At 36.9% G+C, this 19,726-nt stretch overlaps 1 protein-coding gene across 1 annotated transcript; it reads right to left on the bottom strand.

The window, feature by feature from the left end:
- Window positions 1-247: 247 nt before the first annotated feature.
- IL17RD (interleukin 17 receptor D) lies at window positions 248-17,860 on the bottom strand. The gene is made up of 11 exons (XM_083869839.1): window positions 17,777-17,860; window positions 15,814-15,932; window positions 14,401-14,521; window positions 13,349-13,393; window positions 13,103-13,254; window positions 12,648-12,713; window positions 11,759-11,813; window positions 10,712-10,822; window positions 8,846-9,030; window positions 5,620-6,556; window positions 248-3,436 (listed from the first exon to the last, which is right to left on the bottom strand). The coding sequence occupies exons 1-11, from the start codon at window positions 17,802-17,804 to the stop codon at window positions 3,321-3,323; spliced, it is 1,935 nt and encodes a 644-aa protein (XP_083725965.1). The 5' UTR covers window positions 17,805-17,860; the 3' UTR covers window positions 248-3,320.
- Between the last annotated feature and the right edge of the window lie 1,866 nt (window positions 17,861-19,726).

The raw sequence follows: 19,726 nt of genomic DNA, 5'->3' as shown, positions 1-19,726 counted from the left end.
AGAAGTTTTAGCAGTTAAAATTTCTTAGAATTGTTTGACTATAATAAAGACCCATCAAAACAGCTGCTTCCCTCCCAGCTGTAGGGCATGAACAGCAGTTGGCAGGTCTGGCTGTTTGTGTTCTGTGGAACCACACTCAAAGTGTCTAGGATAAAACCACTGCACTTTTAAGCCATTTCTCTTTAACAGAATAAGAAAAGCCGAATGAATGAAATAGAACAAAAATATTTTATTTTGGTATTTAACTTCTAAATTAAAATATCACAAAACATTATTTCTGTAAATGTCAGGTGCATTCTATTTTAAACAGTTGTTGTGACCATGGACAGGTACAAATTATGGCAACAACTATACTCTTTATTCAAAATGCTGAACACACTGTCACATCTTGAGCCTTCAGCTTTCCAATGCTTTTTCATCCTCCCAGAAAATACACTATAAAATATCCAATGTCCACACGCTTGAGTGTAGCAGAAATTAAAGGGATCCTTTCACCATTAACATGATGTTTAGAATTTACTAATGCTTAAAAACAGTAGTAAGCTAACCTCTAGTATGTGTTAACATATCTTAAAAAAAATTTTTACCAGGATTTTTGCTGCTATTCACATAAAGAACTCTTGCCAATTCAGTACTATGTTCCTTCCAGCATCTCAATATATGCAGTATCTAATTGCTTTAAGAACTGTGGCTTTGTAAAAAAGCTATACTAAGTTAGATTAAGTATTACTTCTCTTACTTCTGTAAACTTTAGGTGTGGGCCATCCTAATCTATATTTTCACTTAATTATATTGTCTTTCTTCTGACTACATACAATATCTGTTTCCACCATAAGCTAAGAAGGAATAAAGGAATTTTTCTTCCCTCCCACCCCTAGATTTGACTGTCATCTACATAGAATTTTCATAATTAACAAATAAGTTTTGCAAGACTGTACAGCAAATTTTGAACAAATGGAAAAAAACCCTTAATAACAAGCAATTCTTTGTAAAACTGCATTCATCCCTTTTCAACACTCAGCTTTCTTAGAGCTCAAAATGAAAACTTAATTTCATTTCCTAATACCAGTTCTGCCATAGGATTTAATGGAACATGGAAATCTTCCTAATCGTTAGCCCAGCATTAAATAACAGTAAACGAGCTGGGACTTCCCATGGATGAAAGCAGCATTACCTTCACTGGTTCACTGCTAAGAAATTGCCTCCTCCTCCTCACATTGTTCAGCTTTGGCATTTCTATGCACAGCAGATCTTCAGCACACAGACTGTGTCATCTTTCTGCCTTGTCTTATTCAATCTGAACCCTTTCTCCAGTAAAATAACAAGAATTGCACCAAATCAATATCCCTCATAGCTGGACTTAGTGGAGGAGCATTCACATCTAAATGATTCTGCCTAGTCTGACCTTCAAGCAGTAGGAAAACCTGGAGAATTTTGCCTTCAGTAAGGGCCAAGGCACAGCCTTAAAAAATCATCAAAGGCACAGATGATTCACTAGATGTGTAAAATTACCTACTTACTTAGAAATTGCAAGTTTTGAAGGTTTCCAGGTAATGTTCTTTGAAATTCAGAAAGCAGAGAGAATAAGGAACATTTCATTAATGGACAAGGCCCTCCAGATCCAACACATACTGATCCAAATGATCACAGAATTCCATAATACAATTGCAAAGCATGCCAGAGTTCTGTCATTAACAATTATACACAAATAATTCTTACAGCACTTTCTTACTCCACCTGTGATAACAATCCCAAGAGTCTTTTGATTGGAAATTCCAATGATTAAATATAAACTGACACAAAGAAAGCCAAAACAAAACAAACAACCCATGAGCTTTACAGCTACTCAGTTAGCCAAAATCATCACTTAATAGTTCTAGCTCATGCTATTAAAATGGATAATAAAATGTAACAGTTAACAAAGTCTAATTCTCATCTACTAAAACCAAGAGAGTATTTGAGGTATTTGAGTTCTTCCCTAATTCTCTTTAAAGTAATCTCCTGCTAGGAGAATGTGAATACAGGTTAAATGAGACAGAATTTGACTCCATGACCGGAATGAGCAAAGGCACATTGCTAAAGGTGTCCTTTAGTATTTGTGGTTCCCATGCTTACTGTAACAGTGCCTGGAATTGCTGTTACATAGATGCATTTAACTTTGGAAAAGTTGCTCCTTGGAGACAGGAGGGACATTCTGGATGACGATTTACCCACCTGGTCACTGCAGGAAGCAGGACAGGCGTGCTCTGTGTCAGCAGATAAAATGGCCAGCGATAGTTTTTGAATTTTCCTTAATATTACACTAGTTACAGTACACCATCTTAATCACTAAGTGATGACAAATATTGTAAACTTCAAAATAACTCACTGGCTTCTGTTTACTGCTTGGCTCAAGACAAAGTACTCCTGCTTCTTAAATACTTGTCTTGGCTTGTTTTACCCCAGGTGGTTTTGTAGCATCATGTCCTCAAATGATAATGTGAACCCTCCAAAAAGCATACTCCTCTCATGGCTAAACAAACCTAGAACATCTCAATATGAAATATGGTCTTCTTCTTCCATCTCTTTATTCTTTATATTAGCCCTTCAGGAAGAAAACAGGAAACTTTGTTTCCATGGTATCACTCAGCATATGGAGGAGCTGTATTTTTGTCTGTTTTAAGACTGATCCTTCAGTCTTAGTGTGGTGCTGTTTCTGAGTCACCACAGCCAGACTGTAGAGGAGAGATGGGAGATTAATGCAGGAGAGGGAGACATGCACTGAAAAGAAATACCGAGACACATTAACATCTGGAAAAAGGAGACTGAGGAAGAGAACTCAAACATTTTGAAAAGAAAATTATTTCTTCTGATGGAGAATTTCTTGATCTCACCTTTGGCATTTTATCTTGCTTCTGAAAAAAATCCTGTTCTCATTCACTACAACACTCCTGCCATCAAGTATATCAGCACTTAAAACTAGAGGCTGGACTACAAAATTTACTAAGGCTTAATGTTCCAAGCTATTTTATGCCCAATTGCAAAGTTATTCCTAGCAAAAAATAGAAAATGTTGATTATGGCATATGTAAACAGTATAATATCATGACATTTAAATTGTAACAGGAATAATTTTAAATGTATGCTCTTCTATTTTTCCATGCTACATTTTTCAAATCATGAAAGAGTTTTCTAGTTTACTGGCCACAAAAAATGGAATAACAGATCTTCTTCAGGGGCTGTTTCTTCCTTCAAGTAGATTTGGTGCTGAGACAGTGTGGTAGTTAAAGCACAAACAGAGGCTGTTGATAAAGTGGCAATGCATAACAACGTTGTGATGTATTATAGAGGAGCAATTGCCTGCAGTTCATCAGTGTGGACATGGCAATGAAGTTCTGGTTTACATCTTCCAGGCACTAAGAACTTTGTAGTAGTCATTAGAGAAGGTTCTTCTTCCCCTATAAAAGGGGGGGAAAAAAGTTAAATAATTGAAACAGTAACAATGCACAGAAAACTAATTAAAACCTTCTGCATCATCTTGTCATACACTCCTGAGGCTGAACTATCATGCTCAGTAAAATGTCACCTAGACAATAATGATTTTCCTCCCAGGCAGGACTTCTTAGGGAAGACCTAATTAGTGAATGGATCTAGTAAAGGTTGTTGGTATTTCCTCAAAATTAAACTGGTTTGAATGGCAATTGAGGATGCCAAATATGATGATCTCTTTAAGAATCTTTACTTTCCAGACCAGTAGTCTGCTCAGGAACTGCACTGAAAGATAGAAAGCATTATAAATTATGTGATTTAGTATTTTTATTCAAAAATTATATCAAACTGTCCTTTAAGGAAGAAAAGTAAGATCTTCTTTTGAGATGCTAAATGTCAGAGCTATTCACATCTGCTCTCACCAAGTAACAGGTAAAATAAGTAAAAAACTGAAACACAGAGTGAATTTCAAGCAGTAATTTGGATGTGTCTATCTCTCAGAACAAGAATAAAAGCTAAAAAATTCTATTTAGTCCTCTCGTTAGCACACATATAAGGGCTATAAATGTTTTGTATGTCTGGGACACCAAAGAAATTTAACGGGTTGCACTCTAAAAGGCAGATGATGCTCAGTTGTCCCTTTGTACCCCGTCTCCTTTGTACCCTGTACCTCATCAGGACTGTGGTTTGGGTGACAGAGGTTTGGGGGAGAGTCAGTCAGGGTGGTGCTTTTGGATGAGGACAGTAAATGGGAAAATGGCAGAAATTATTGTGGTTTCTTAAGGTGTTGGATCAGTGTTAAGAGCCAACTCTATCAGCAAGAGCTCTAATTTTTAACCTCTACAGCTGAAGCATGTTAACAAGGGGGTATGTGACTTGAGAATTAATTACTGGAAAGACTGCTTCTTTCTTCCAGTGCCTCCGTGCAGCTGGGATACCCAGCTGACAGCTCAGTAATTGAATCAGGAGGAGGACACTGGGAAAGCATTCTTACAGGGAGGCCATACATTTTAAACAAGCATCCTACTTTCACTAGAACCTTTACGGAGATCATCTATAATTTATCCCACAAATGTGAGAAAAGGCTAAGTTAGAAGATCATAGGAAACTAAAAAATCTAGTTTTAATTTTGAAAACAGAGTCATTGTGGCTTAATTAATTAAATCAGTAAATCTGTATTTTTTCCACCTGAAGTTTTTTTTCAGATTTTAACTATTTAGTCATATAGACTATGTAGCTGATAAATATAGGTGCTATATCTGTAAATCAGCATTTGTATTCTCTTCCTCCAAGATAATTCTGGCATCAAACATGATGAATTATTATGAATTATCTTCATAAGAATAAAACATTCATTTACCCAAGAGTAAAGTCTAATTAACATACTGTCAATACTCATTCCAGAAAGCAGAACAGCATACAACCATTAAAATGCAATATTCACCTGTTGTAGCTGCTTAAGAAAAATCTCAGCAAAGAGCAGCTTTATCAAAGCAATACATTTGCTGGAACATTCCACACTGAAATCAGTTCAATATCTTGTAACTAGTACTGTTAGATCATTTTCTTTATACAGCCTGAGGCAAAATTTACACCTTCTAACTGGAGGAATCTGAGCTGTATATCTGTTCTGGAGAGTGTCTTCCAAGCATTTAAATTCCTCCACTGAAACCCATTTGTTCATTCCCCAGCCCTGTATCTTGTGAGAAGCCTGATGTCATTCTGAAACTTGAGTTAACCTCAGTACAGACGATACCCCTAAAGGATCCAATATGTGCCAGAGCAAAACAGGATGTCAGGTTTAGATTTAGGGCTGTCTGTGAGAATGCTTCACCATATCACCCTCTTGATAACATCACACAGCTGTCAGCTGAAATGCAGCTGCCAAGGATAGATCAATGAATGAGCAGTAACTTATTAGTAGAATTTTAGTGAAATCTTGCATAGCTAAGGTTTCCTCCACACACTTTAAGTTAAGAGAAAGATTCATTTTTTCAAAGTTACTCTACCTGTTTTACTAGTATCTTTATACAATGCTTACCTTTCTCTGCAGCCTTCTATATGGCTCCTCACATATTATCTTACATATTTGGAGATAGCAGAAATATGCACAGTAACTGAATATAAGTTTTGAAACACTGCTGTATCTTACCTAAACCTGATGATGAAGATACACTTCCTGTAATGGAAGACGTTTCCATTTGGTCTGTCAATAGTCCTTCCATTAAAGGTAAAGATAATTCAGATGAAGGAACAGATGAATCATAGATCCCAGAATCTCGAGGCATGTCTTTCAGATTTGAAGCTTTAACAACATGTAACAACGGCTGAAGGACAGAGCTGCCACCACCTTGAATGTCCTGAGTTTCTATATTTTCTCCAAGGTTTAAGTGCTGAATTATACAGTGAGAGTCTGAATTCCCCACTGAAATGTTTATATCTGTTTTCAGGTAAAAATCACTATCCATCACCTGTTTGTTCACCAAGTCATTTAAAACCAAGCCTGAATCAAATTTTTCCATTACAGGCTCCGAATAGCATAAAGAAGGTGGAGGGAAGGGAATAAATTGTTTCTCAAACCAATCTGGTTCCTGATCAATGAACTGATGCATATTGCAAATAGCAACATAAAGGGACCTCCCAGATTTGCTCCTGAAATAATTCGTTTTACTAATGTTAACAGGAAACACCTCTGAATCCTGTACGCTAAGATCTCTGGAGTGTAAGTGTGAATAGAGCTGGGGGAGATGGTCCATTAGTTTGTATTTTGTGCTTAGATCCAGAATAGCAGGGATGTCTCCCTCACAGGAGTAATCAAAGTAGACTGCAATGAACCTGCAGAGGTCAGATGAATTCTGCTTCGCCTGACGAAGCTTCTCTGCAACAGTCAACACAGCAAAGAGAAAGAGTTCTCTTTTTCCTGCATCTTTAGTTACTCCTCTGTGCTTCCAGTTCTTTTTTTCAACAAAGTATTTCATTCCTTTGGAACACACAATGATGATAAACTGGGACTCATTTATTTTTTTAATAAGCCACTCCTTCTGATCTTCTTTACAGTTTTTCAGATCTTCCCACAAATCTAAAACCACCTAGAAAAGGGAAAAAAAAAGTCTGTTTGATATTAAGTTTTATGTATATAAACCCAAGTGGTTCCTTAAAAAAAAAAAAAGCACTATGGATTTGATACACAGCAATATTTCTTGGGGAATAAAAAGAACACAGAAAATGTAGCTGGATCAAGTAAATTACAATTACCTTATAATCAAATGTGGTATCATCAATCCACAATAAACAACTGTGTTTGCCTCAAACAATTTCCATTGTACGTCTGGGTCCATAATGTCTTGAATGTAGCAGAAGTGATAGAATCACAGAATTGTTTAGATCGAAAAAGACCTTTAAGGTCAAGTCCAACCATGCAACCAGCCCTGCCAAGTCTACCACTAAACTGTGCCCCTAAGTGCCATATTCACTTATCATCCTTGCATATTAACAAAGTGTGATGGCAAGAATTTTCATATCTAGATAGAAACATAATTAGTGCCTATAATATCAAGACCTTCCAGTTAGGATGCAAAACAAGAGCAGTTTTTTCTGATGAGAAAGCTCTGAAGATTTTATCCTAGGAGTTATTTTATTTTGTACTTTGTCAAGTTTTCTGACCATTCTACATGATCTGAAATGCTTGTGTACAGCAAGATGAGGGACATGATGCTTCATCTCACAGGAGAAATGAACAGGGTAAGAGAAAAAAAACAGATGTAAAAAAACCTGCATAATAGACACATCAAAACCATTTATAAAACCTTCTTTGAAGCATTTTTTCCAGAGAACAACAATTTTTTCTCTGCTGTGTCGTTCCTAGCAGAGTGGAAAATTTTGCCCCATCAGAAGACAGAGTAGGTAGATACCCAGAACACAAGGACACCTGAAAACTGCAGCCATCCAGTTGGCTACAGGAAGAAAGTGATCCTGCCTGAAGTGCTTGGTCAGCTGGACCAGATGATCATTGTCAGTTCCTTCCAAACAGACAACTCTAGACTATGCATGGGGAAGAGAGGTCATTTTACTGTTGCTTCGGAGATGCAGGTAGTTTTTTGTGTCTGGTTTTGTTTCTGTTCTTCAAAATACTGTGTGACCTGCTATCTGTGAGAAAGGACTTTTATTATGGACAAGTTATTATTTTAAATGGCTATTAAATGCCACTGGTTTTATCCTTTATGAGAAAACATTCCAATTCTATATGAAAAATACTTGTGCAACTCTTCTGTTATGCACTGAGCATCACTTCATATATTAAACTCCACAGTTTTAATAACAGCGTGTATTATCTCTGTACATAGGTGCTATCAATGTTTTGTTATATAAATTTTGTATGCTGCCTGAGACCATATATTCCATGGTTAAAGCAGTAAGAGTTCATCTTAACACTATTCCAAAGAAGAGCAGTGTAGTAGGGCTAAAGTACATCTCTAGATGGGGTTTCAAGTAAGTTACTTATAAAATGGTTTATCCTGAACTATTTTAAACTGATGAAAAAGTTGTGACCATCCCCAGCAAACATGAGGCCTCAGCTGTGTTTCTGTGTTTGGTCACCAGAGAGCAGAGTTGGTGTAATGAAACCCAGCTCCAGCTCATCCCCTTCATATCCCGGGGGCAGGAGGAAAAATGCAGCACAAAGAGACCAACAATTGTCCTGTCTTTTTCCAGCTGAAAAGTGAAAAAACTGGCCACATATTGATTCTATTTTAGACAGCAGTATGAGACGCTAAGCCTGTTCATTCAAAGTAGCAATTTGAATGTCTTTCCCATATCTTTCAAAGAAAAACAAGAAAAAGAGTTGCTGGTTTTACAGTATTAATGAAACAGAAGGGAAGCAAAAAAATAAAAATCAATTGGTAAGTACATGCTGTCAACAAGTAATCTTAATAATGCAGTTTTTGCTCTATGAGTAGAAGTCTTGATAGATTCAACTTCTTTTAAATTACAATACAAAACACACTTTAGGAATACCAAAGTGTATCAGGTAGACAACAATACCTCTTTGTGGCTGCTGACTATAAAGATGTAAGACCTACTGAACACAAAAAGCACTTCATTCAAAGCAACCTAAACATGGCTGAATGGTAGTCCTGAAATCATGATCTTCCACTATTCTGTTGGTTTGGGTTGTTTTGGTTTTTTTACACTGGGTAAGATCTCTTGATTTCCCCAAGTAAAGAAAATCCATACAGCCGGTATTTAGAAAAATAACAAAAGTTATCTCTGTGGAAAGGAGTGACTGAAATTTCTACTTTTCAAGCACAGAATTTTGGGAGTGCTGTTTCAATTAAGGAAAAGTTGTTTATATATGAAATGTTGAGATATGAGATATTTACCTCACAACCACAAAAGTCCTGGAGAAAATAAGCAAAGCACTGGATGACATTAATGTGTTTCTGGCAATCTTTACTGGAATAGCAGATGAACACTTTTGGCCGGGGACGAAGTCTTTCCACATGGAGGCCTCCAGCATATGCTGAAGATTCTGAGCTCTCCTCATCTAGATGGGAATATATATTTTCTAAAGTGCAAGAGAAAAGAGAATTCACATTATAAAGCTTGATTTTGTTTGGGTTTTTTTTTACTTTTGTAGGCTCTTTGCTCATGCATACAGTAATATTGGGGTTTTTTTCTAAAGATTTTCCTCTCCTTTATGTCCTGAAAAAGAGAAGTTGCACACACTTTATTCATTCAGCTTAAGAGTTGCTGCATGTGGAATACACTTTCAAAGTTAAATGTGAAGTTTTTTTCTGTCCAACTCAGAAAACACAGGAATGTTTATTTTATAGTAGAAAACACAAGGAACATTTATTTTATAGATGGAATGAGAATGTTTCACCTTTATTCAGCTTCAACAGTCTTCAAATCTCTGTTCAAATACTATAAGCCTAAAAGATGTATCATCTTTAAGAGCTTCCTGTCTAACCAAGTCTCTCACTAAAAAAACCCAAACCACAACATAAGCCAGGTAGGAATATTAAACTCAGGTCCACAGACCCTTTCAGGGTATCATACAAGATTTCTCTAGCGTATATATACACACCCATGTTTAGACATTATTTTGACAGTAATTTTAATTAAGATATGATTAATTTAAATATAAACAGCTATTAATGTTTATTTCCTTTTTATGCTGGAACATAAAAAACTGGCCTTATGCCAGACGAATTCAATCTAGTCCTACAGCTGATTAAGCTAATTTGGAATAAAGTATGAGTAATTCAAAATTAAAATATAAATATCCATCTAGGGATTCAGTTCAGAACAATTAATCAGGAATAACTATTCTGGAACAACTCTCACTGTAGACAAATCCTCAGTGATTTGTCTGGGTGTTTTGTTGGAACTGTGCTAGCTGTGAGCAAAGGCATAACTACAGAAGACCAGAAGGTAAAAGGATTTAACCCAGCTGGCATACAGCACTTGCGGTATCACTCAGTGCCAAAATTCAGGTGGATAACACAGATATGTGAGGTTTGGAGAAGTAATCTTTTTCCATTATTTATGAAACCACATGATTCTCTAAATTCGATATAAAAAGCCAGTATATTTTTTAACATTGAAATGCATGAAGTGTTACTCGCCAGCTCCTGGATACAGAGTAGAAGAGAGCAAGGAGGGATGGAATTTAAAAACATCTGCAAGCAGGGCTTAGAGTAAATTTAGGAAGATGGCTTAGAATGAAAGGTAAAGACAACTTCCAGGAAAGTGAGCAAATCTGGAATAGCAGCTGTAGATAATATTCCAGACAGCACTGTGAATTGAACTGGCATCACATGGCTTTACTTTCCTTCTGATTCCAAATAAATATGAATTAGATATTTCTAAATAAAATACGGGAATGTTTAAAACATATCCATTTACAAATCTGTTTGTAATCTACATAGTCACATAGTACTTTGTCAAAGAAAAAGAAATGTGAAATAAAAAGTATTTTCCAATATTGCTTTTGTTCTCTCCTTTCTACAGTGCGGTCTTGATCTGTGACACAATACTGTCTTGGCAACCAATTGCCATCAAGCACTGATTAAGAATTTTCTGCAAGTTTCAACACACAAAAAGCTGAGGGAAGGAAGGACAGAGAGATAGAAAAGAAAGCTTTTCAAATAAAGGTGTTTCTGGAGTTAACCTATCAATGGAGACTGTTCTGGTTGCAAAAGCACATCTTGAAATAGAACTTTGTAGTGAACAAACCCTCTCACCTTGCTGTTTCTTGCGGCACATCACTGTGAAGAGCGTGGCAAACGCAGAGATGACAACCAAAGGGACTGTAATGGCAATGGCTCTGATCGGGCCAGCCCATGGGGAGTGCACTTGGGAAAAGAAAACAGAATAAGCCACATGCAAGTAAGCTGTATTACAGTTATGTAAACAAATGTTCACACTGGGAATGAAAAATTGCTGCAGTATTCTATTATCAGGTAATTGTTGAAAATACAGTAGGCTCAAATATCATGTTCTGCTCCATTTCAAATCAGGTTTTGTGGTGGTTGCCCCACTTCCACAGCATCAGAGTGACTCTCACAAGTAACAAGAGCTGCAACTCACACCAGTCCCAGGAGAATAACCCTGCAGCACATAGTTTTGATGAGATATGCAGTGGTCATTTGGAACTGACATGTTTTGGTTCCAGGTTGCTGAATCTGCCACTTAGAAAGAACTGCCTTCCTGCAGAGGTCACTTTAGCAATGGGCATTAGGATTCAGAGCATTTTATCCATTTTATCCAGCCCATCTGTGGCTGCTTTGAGGCTGCAGTTACACTCTGAAACACCTGTTTATCTTCTCAAAATGAGGTCTGATCCATAGGCATGTGAAACATTCACCGACAGGTTCTCCAGATCATTCGGTTTGGTACCGGGGCTGAAGGACACATGTGATGTGTTCAGGCTGCTCCCACAGTTTCATTATAGTATTTCCACACTATTGCACTCTCAGTTGTAGGCAATTAAGGTTATCATTCCTCATATCCATATAGACAACAAAAGCCACTTTCCCACAAAGATTTCCAATGATGGATTGATATAAATTCCACTAAATATAAATGTACAGAGATGCATGTGTGTATGCTCAAATGTGCATCTCTACTCTTTTTTTATCAGGTCAAAAAAGCACAGTACAATTATCTCAATAGTCTAGATTATGGCAAACAGACAAAGGTCAAATAGACACTCATTTCCAACACAATTAAAACTGAATCTAAATTAATACACAGAATATAATATATTGTTTACAAAACAGAATTCATACCTGGTTTTAGCGCATAGTGCATTGTCTTCCTTGTTGTATTAGTGTCATCAACCAGCTTGGAAGAGTAAAACATTAATTTTATTTTCTGCAATATGAAAATAACTAACAGCTTTTATGACCAAATGAGAAGAAAGATACTGTTCAAAAAGTTAAAACTAAAGAGCAGCACATGCTAGTATAATAAAATTGACCGATAGAGAATTCCAATTGCAAAAATAAAAATCAAAATCCAGGAACTACACAGGCCCACAACTTCAGTTTAAGATCAAAGTGCTGTGCACTCAGGGAAGCAAAGCTGTGGGAAGGTCAAGAACATTCTGATGTCTTAAGATTTTAGTCTTTGTACTTTTCAAATCCTGTGCATTAGTGCATAACTCTGAACTCCATATAAAGTGTAGTTAACTGTCTTCACATTTTTGTTAGACAAAACAATCCCTCTGAGCCTGGGATCCAAGGACAACATACAGCCTCAGGCCCCAAAAAGTATAAACAAAGCGAATTGTGGGGGCGAGCAAACTGGGGGAATAGGCCTTCATTACCTGAAGCTGTAATTGGAGGATTAACTCCTGATATGGAAATGGCCCAAACTTGTATCTGTCTGAAAAAACTCATGATCATCATTCACTTTGGGTGCAGCCCCTTGGGGAGGCTTCATCTGCCTTTAATACACCAGAAGGCCCTTCATTAAATATATCTGCTTTTATTCTTCTAACTTTGTCTGGCCTCTGTTTCTAGGTAAGCCTGAAAAAGGCATCATTCTAGAAAATTTACTTGCCCAAGTTACTTCAGTAGGGATACCTGAAGTTCAATTCTACCAGCATAATTTGAAATATTTCTCCATTAACATATTCACTTAAGTGTTGTACAAAATTCTGTTTGGAAATATTACCTCAATTATATAATCCCCTGGAGATACATTCGGAAGAATACAACTTGTAGTGTCTGTGTTCTGCTCCTACATCAAAGAAAGAATACTTAGCAAACAATTCACATACTTTTAGAACCTAATACAGAATTCACATTTATTTGATTTAGTAATAGGCAGTGCACTCTTGTATTAATACACCTTAAACCAGCAAAACTCAGTCTGCCCATTCACTTATACAATCATCTGCCTGCAGAACTAACTTGTGTTATCCAGATCCAATGGAGTCCTCAAGCCTGGTTTTGACTGGTGAGTGTTATCACAGCACAACTGTCATTTGCATAAATAGTTCCATATAGTTTTACAATTTTAGAACTGATACTATTTTATATTAAGTTTTTAAAGTTACTATAAGACCTTAGAATATCTCATGTTGCTAGGTTTCTTGCTTTTAGGAGTTGCAAAACTGAGCCACATACCTGTCTGCAGGTCTTTTGCTTAAATGGCCCTTCATGCTTCAGTTTGTAGTGAAGAAAGTAGTACCTAAACCCAAAGCTGTGAGGTGCATGATCAAAGGACACTTGCATGTTAAAACCTTGCTGGGTAACATTTACATTCCTTGGCTTCCAGTCTGTCAGAGGAGATATTCATGAATCACAAAATGACTCTTCAAATACAGTCACTTTTTAGAAGATTATTATATAGCAATATTACACTTTACTTACAAGGTTTGCAGACAAGGTTTTCTGGCTGTAGCAACAATTCACATGCTACAAAAACACAGAAAAATTATTAATTATACAGTATGAAACTGCTATTCTATTTAAACAGAAAAAGAACAAGGGCAAAAGTAGCAAGTCCATGATTTTGAATGCCCTCACTTCTTTCCCAGACTCTAATATGCCTGGACTAAATGCATTTTGCAAACTTAACTCCTTTGTTATGATTCCAAGTCCCCTCTCATCTTTTTATGAGAAACAGAGATCCATTAGTTTGAATATCACATTTCTTAGTGAGACAAAAGGGATAACACCAAGCACAGCATATCGAGAGAAGAAGTTAAAACCAGTCTTAAATATATTTACCTGGAATAAGCAAGTATGCTCAGCACTACTACCAATGGCACAGTGGTCTTTGTTAACAGACAGACTTGAATATACCTTAAGCAAGTTTTATAGGGAAAAAAACCCTTAGCAGGACAAATACCAACAGTTCACCTCCAAAGGCACTTCCAGTTTCTCACCATACTCTGCTAGCACTAAGGAGCTTATTCAAATTTCTTCTCTCTACCTTCAATGGGAATTGCTAAGTAATTGTAAGAAATTCAACTTGATCTGCTGCTATCTAATTTTAGATGTCCTCCTCTACATTTGTCTTTAGACAGCTGTTTTTAAATTATAATCTCAAAAGCAAAATATAACCTGCCCTTCTTCACAGTGTCCAGAGAGGAGCAAACCATCTTCAAGAGTTAACTGAGAACCACAGGAACAATCCTGCTCTAGGCAAACCTGAGATAATCTAAGGCCCACCTGAGACTTTCCGAGTGCTGCCTAACACTTATGATCACACATCACAGATTTATCTGTGGCATGTAAATTCTTTCTGATTAACACCCAGATCTTCCTTCCATGACAATGTCAATAACTACTTAACTCAGATTCACCCAACATCATCATCCATTCCTTTGTTGGGGACACCCACTGAAGAAATGACATGCAATACTGTACAAAATGCAATACTGTATTATATGCAACGTTATATTATATGCAATACTTACATCTCGTTCTGAAGAAAAATGGGTGATAATTACTTTCATTTTTAATGGAAGGAAAAGGAACAATCTTTACAAAGTAATCTGTTTCAAACTTCAAGTTTAGAAAGGGCTGGGACTCCATGCCCTACAAAAAAGACAAGATTTCAACATATTTTAAAATCAACTATCATAGCTGAAAGTATTTTTCAAAACAAGCACACAATTTTGCAATCAAAGGCTGAAATTAATACATTAAGAATCCTTCCTCTACCCCTCTGCTCCAAACTGACATGAGAAATCTCAATACACAGTTGGATGTAGACTATTACAGATATGCATCTGTGCTCCACTCACCAAAATGACAGTTCCAAACTTCAGGAAATTTTCTGTCTAAAGGAACAAGATCTGTCTCTGTGATAAATGTGACATTGGGTAAAAATTCGTGATAAAAGAATATAGCAAGATATGTTAGATTGGTGTTAATATAAAATATGAAAAAGGTATGGTCTGTAGAAACTATTCCCCCGCCAGGTTTCCACCGTCCTCAGTCCTGAGACAAAGAGAACAGGACAAGGACCATTATGAGAAACAAAGACACTAGCCAACCCAGATAAGAATCGACATTGCACCCAGACAGTGAAATTCCCCTCCAAACGAAAAAGACAATTCTCCACTGAGGAATACACACTGGAATAAACATGGGCCGGTGAGCTCCATCCGCATGTGAAAGGATCTTCCCGGAATACGGTCTGCAGAGTCCCGACAAATCCGGGAAGCCCATCCGAAAATTATTTGGGCTATTTGGACTATCCTGGGCACCTGTTCTGCCTCGGGACATGAAAACCCCTATAAAACCCCGAGCTGCGACCTGCTCCGTGTGGATTTGGGAAAACCGTGCTTTAGAGTACGGTCTTCTCTTCCACCCGGCGCTGCGCTGTGAATCCTTTTGTGGTTTTCTTTTTATCGGTGATTGGGATCGTTTTATTAATAAATTGTTTCTTTGTTAATCTGATTTTTGCTGTTGCGTTTATAAAAGTCTCTAAAGCAACAACTATAATTAATTTCACCAATAATACTTTTGAGAACGAACCAACTTTTTCACAAGGGCATGGAGCAAAAGGACCAGGGGGAATGGCTTCAAACTGAAAGAGGGTAAGGGTTAGATTAGATATTAGGAAGAAATTCTTCGTGGTGAAGGAAGTGAGGCCCTGGCACAGGTTGCCCAGAGAAGCTGTGAATGCCCCATCCCTCCAAGTGTTCCAGGCCAGGCTGGATGGGGATTAAGCAACCTGGAATAGTAGGAGGTGTCCCTACTCATAGCAGATGGGTTGGAATTGGACGACCTTTAATGACCCAAACCATTCTAGGATGATAAACACTTTCAAGATGACTCACACAGTCAAACAGCACAAACTTTTCTTGAAACAAAGCACTTACTGTTCGTTTAAAACTGGGGCTGAGCTGCTTTGGATCTTTTAAAACCATCTGCTGGCATTGTCTTCCCTCTGATTTTAACTCCTCAAGTATTACTCGAAATCCCTTCAGGTATTCAATCCCTACAAACAGCAGGACATTTAAACAGAAGATTAATATTTCAAAATGCATAATGTGGTATATTATGTAATTTGAATATATTTCATTTGTCTTTAAAAATAAAACTTATTAGTCATATGAAACATGTTTGTATTTAGTACCCGATGCTGTGTGCCAGTTCCACATATTCTATCTTGCCTATTTAGAATTCAGTCTTTGGCAAAGGCTACAATCATTGCATACTTGTGTAATGCTTGGAACAGAGGGGCCAATATCTCATCTGAGGCTTCCAAATCACCACTGCAATATAAATTACCAGTATCTTCTTCACCTTCAGAAATACTTTATAGTAACTTCACATTTCCATTTTAACAATCAAATATTACATTTTGCTGGCAAATTGTAGAAATATTTCTTTATAAATTTTACTATAATCTCTGAGACTACCAGATTAAAATGGTAACAATTGTTACAACTTCTTTAGCTTTAGTACAGTAAGGGCTAACAAAACTTGACTTAAATGGAATGGAATTTATTCCAGTGCATGTATACTTCCAGTTATTCATAACTGCTGCCAGAACTACATCCATTTTGTTTAAGTTACTCTACTACAACTTACAACGGTGTCTTTACAATGTTCTCATCACAGAATTACTTCATGATATGACTAAACTGAGTCACAGCGATGTGAATATCCCAGGAGCATGCCAGTGTTACCCTGTGACAGTTTTGTGGCTCAGGTATCAAAGGCACTGCACAGCTCTTTAACTCTCACTAGTCCATCAAATTGTATCTCTTCAACAGCATTACACTTATTTATCAATTACACAGACATAGCTTTTGTAAGCTAAATGCTACATTAACCAAAATGACGTCATTTCAGTTTATGCTATGCAAAAAACAAAATCCCAAACTTATAATTTCCACACATTTTCCACCACCTCCTCTGGTTCACTAGTTTTCATGGGTGTGTTTTGATTAATGTTTTATAATTTTGTAGAAGATCAAGTGTTGCCAAACGTGTTCTTAGCATTCTGTGGAACAATAGCACTATTTGTCCGTACATGGAGACCCTGAAAGAGAAAGTGCCCAGTTCCCATGTTACCCAAGATGTCTGAACAGCAGCTCTGTCCTTAAACTGCCCAAAGGATTAACCTCTGGTGATTACAAGGAAGAACACCAGGCTTTGTTTCTCATGGATGCTTGATTCATCCAATCTGCAGCTGAAGATTACCAAATGCCTGCAACTGCACAGTTCTGCAGAATTCCATGGAATTTTCACATATACTTTTAAAGTCCAGAATAAGTTTCTCAGTGGAAATGGATTTCTGCACATCCTCAGTTTTGGACACTACTGCTCTAGTGGGCAACAAGGTACTTTCAGTGACATTGAAGTAATTGAGGAATACTCTTAATCACCAGACCTGGCAAGGAACTGCATTAAAGTTTGTATAGCTGTGATTAGATAATGTTTTCCACCTGTAAGAAAATCTGCATCTTGAAGAACCTTTAAGTGTATCAGAAACTAAACTCAATCAATGCCACAGAAATGCATTGAAATGCAATGCATTTCTGACTTAGGGCAGAAAATGAAGCCAGGGACAGTTGCACAGTTCTGAAGAGCAGGAATTCAGTAAACTGGGATAGTAAAAAGCAGTGTGCGGCTGCAGGGAACACCCTAGTTTTAAGTGTGTTTTTGAAGCAAGCCAGAAAAAATAGGAGCTTTGCGAAGGTCAAAAATTGCTTTCTTCTTAGGCAGTTTGCATCAATGATTCCAAGCATAATTTAATTATTTGACTCAATACCTATGAGCAGGAAGTTATTACCAAACCCATTATCAATGAGTCCATTTCCCTGTAGAACTTACCAATGGCATTTGCTGTCCAAAGGATCATTACTGCCACCTGTTCCAGACATGCAAACTGACTGATAGTGATGTTCTGCACATCTCCAATCACGTGTCTTCCCACTGAACTCAGGTAAGGAGTGCAGTCTGAAAATACAGACAAATAAACACTTAAAGAAAAACATTCTTGCTGACATAAATTCCCTAACATGTCTTCAAGACTGAGCAAAGTAAAAGTACCAGTGCATTATTTTCTATAAGTACTACACAGCAAATCTAGATGAAGTTTTTGTTTCAAGACCCAAAAACCCCCACAAAACTTCACAAATCATTGAGCACGACCACTCTCAGTGGTTGCCAACCCATAGTTCACAGGAGTCCCAAGGATATTACCAGTTTATACCACCACTGTAATCTGTACCACACCACATGGATTGGGACTTCCAAAAGAGAACAATTTTTCCTTGTAGTTGTTCAAAATAATATGAAGACTGACATTAATTTTATTCATGTACAGTTCTCAAAGCAAGAGAATGTTGGTCAATGATCAGGCACATATGAGAACAGTAAATCATGTGAAGCTTGAAAACTAGTCAAGAAGTGCTTTTAACCACAATACTGCTTGATCCTGACCACAAAGAACCTACTGCTTAAATTCATCTCTTCTCTTGCCTTCCATTTTGCAGCCACATCCCTACAGACCACTTAACTGCCAATGGATTGACTCAGGACTGGTTTTGTCTTGCTATCCTCACAAAATACTGTGTATTCCTTAAAATTACAGCGCCACAGCTTCAACTTTAATTAAGAAAACAAAATATAAACAGAAGATTCCTAAGTTTGTTGTTGAATTTTACCACATCTTTTTGTTTTCAAAAGAAGAAAACAACCCCAAATTTTATTACTTTTAAAGCTTTATGATATTGAGGCTCATATTTTGTGGGAGGAAGAGAAGTAGCAGGCAGGGAATTCACTAATTCTGGAGTACAGTATACATGAAGATGGGTGTACAAAAACATTCTGTTTCTGAACTAGTGAAACCAACAAAATCCAGAAGAAATTGATCAGTATATTGTATATTACTGACTAATGAGTAATTCAAAAAAATGAGATCATTTATACACTATATATTCATCTATACAGAGCTCGTAGAAAAGAAATACGAAAAATCAAGTGCTATGATATGTCAGTACAGGAAATTTCAATTTAATTCTGAGGTGTGATCTTAAAGGTAAGGAAAAAAAAATTATTAACTGTAAAGAAGATGTAGAAAATGGCTTTTTATTATGAATAACCATGGCAAGGCATCTTCTCTAACTGCCACAGACATAAGAACCGAACAGTCTGTACAACACTACCTTTTACAAAAGCTGGGCAGTTGGTATTGACTGCTGTTTGTAGAATTCAGTTGCTACCCATGAACTCAGTGACAGCATGAACTTCCTCTTTGGAGGATAGAGGATGTCGTTCAATGGAAAGTTTGAAGTAACTGGTTTTTTGCTAGGTCTGGATCTAATTAATAGCAAGCCCAAGATCTTGGATCCTGGTTACTAGAATTTTATAGTCAAATGACAATTGTCAAAATGGAATATAGTACGAATGCCTGAAGTTGGACTGCAAGTCACTGATTCACAGTTATAAAGAACAACAGTTTTAGGAAGAAAATAACATGGGAAAATCACACTTTTTAGGAAACCACTTCTTTTACTTGCATACAAGTGACATACTAAAAAATACAGACATTTCTTTTTCACCTGAAAAAATAATCTAACCAACTAATTTAGCATGTTTTAAGAGTTTCCTGGAGTTACTCTGTGGCAAAATAAGAGCCTTTAAACCACACCCAGCAAGCCAAATTCTCTTCTGTGCTGGCTTATTAAAGGTACATACATATTTCCATACCATGTAAGCTCTTTACTCTTCATATCAGCAAACTCTTTTCCTAGTCCTGCAGAACTCAAATGACTCCTT

Source organism: Zosterops lateralis (assembly GCF_965231275.1).
Source record: "Zosterops lateralis genome assembly, chromosome: 11".
NCBI lineage: Eukaryota > Metazoa > Chordata > Aves > Passeriformes > Zosteropidae > Zosterops > Zosterops lateralis.
The sequence above is the reverse complement of the archived record's forward strand: the minus strand, read 5'-3'. Positions and strand labels throughout refer to the sequence as shown.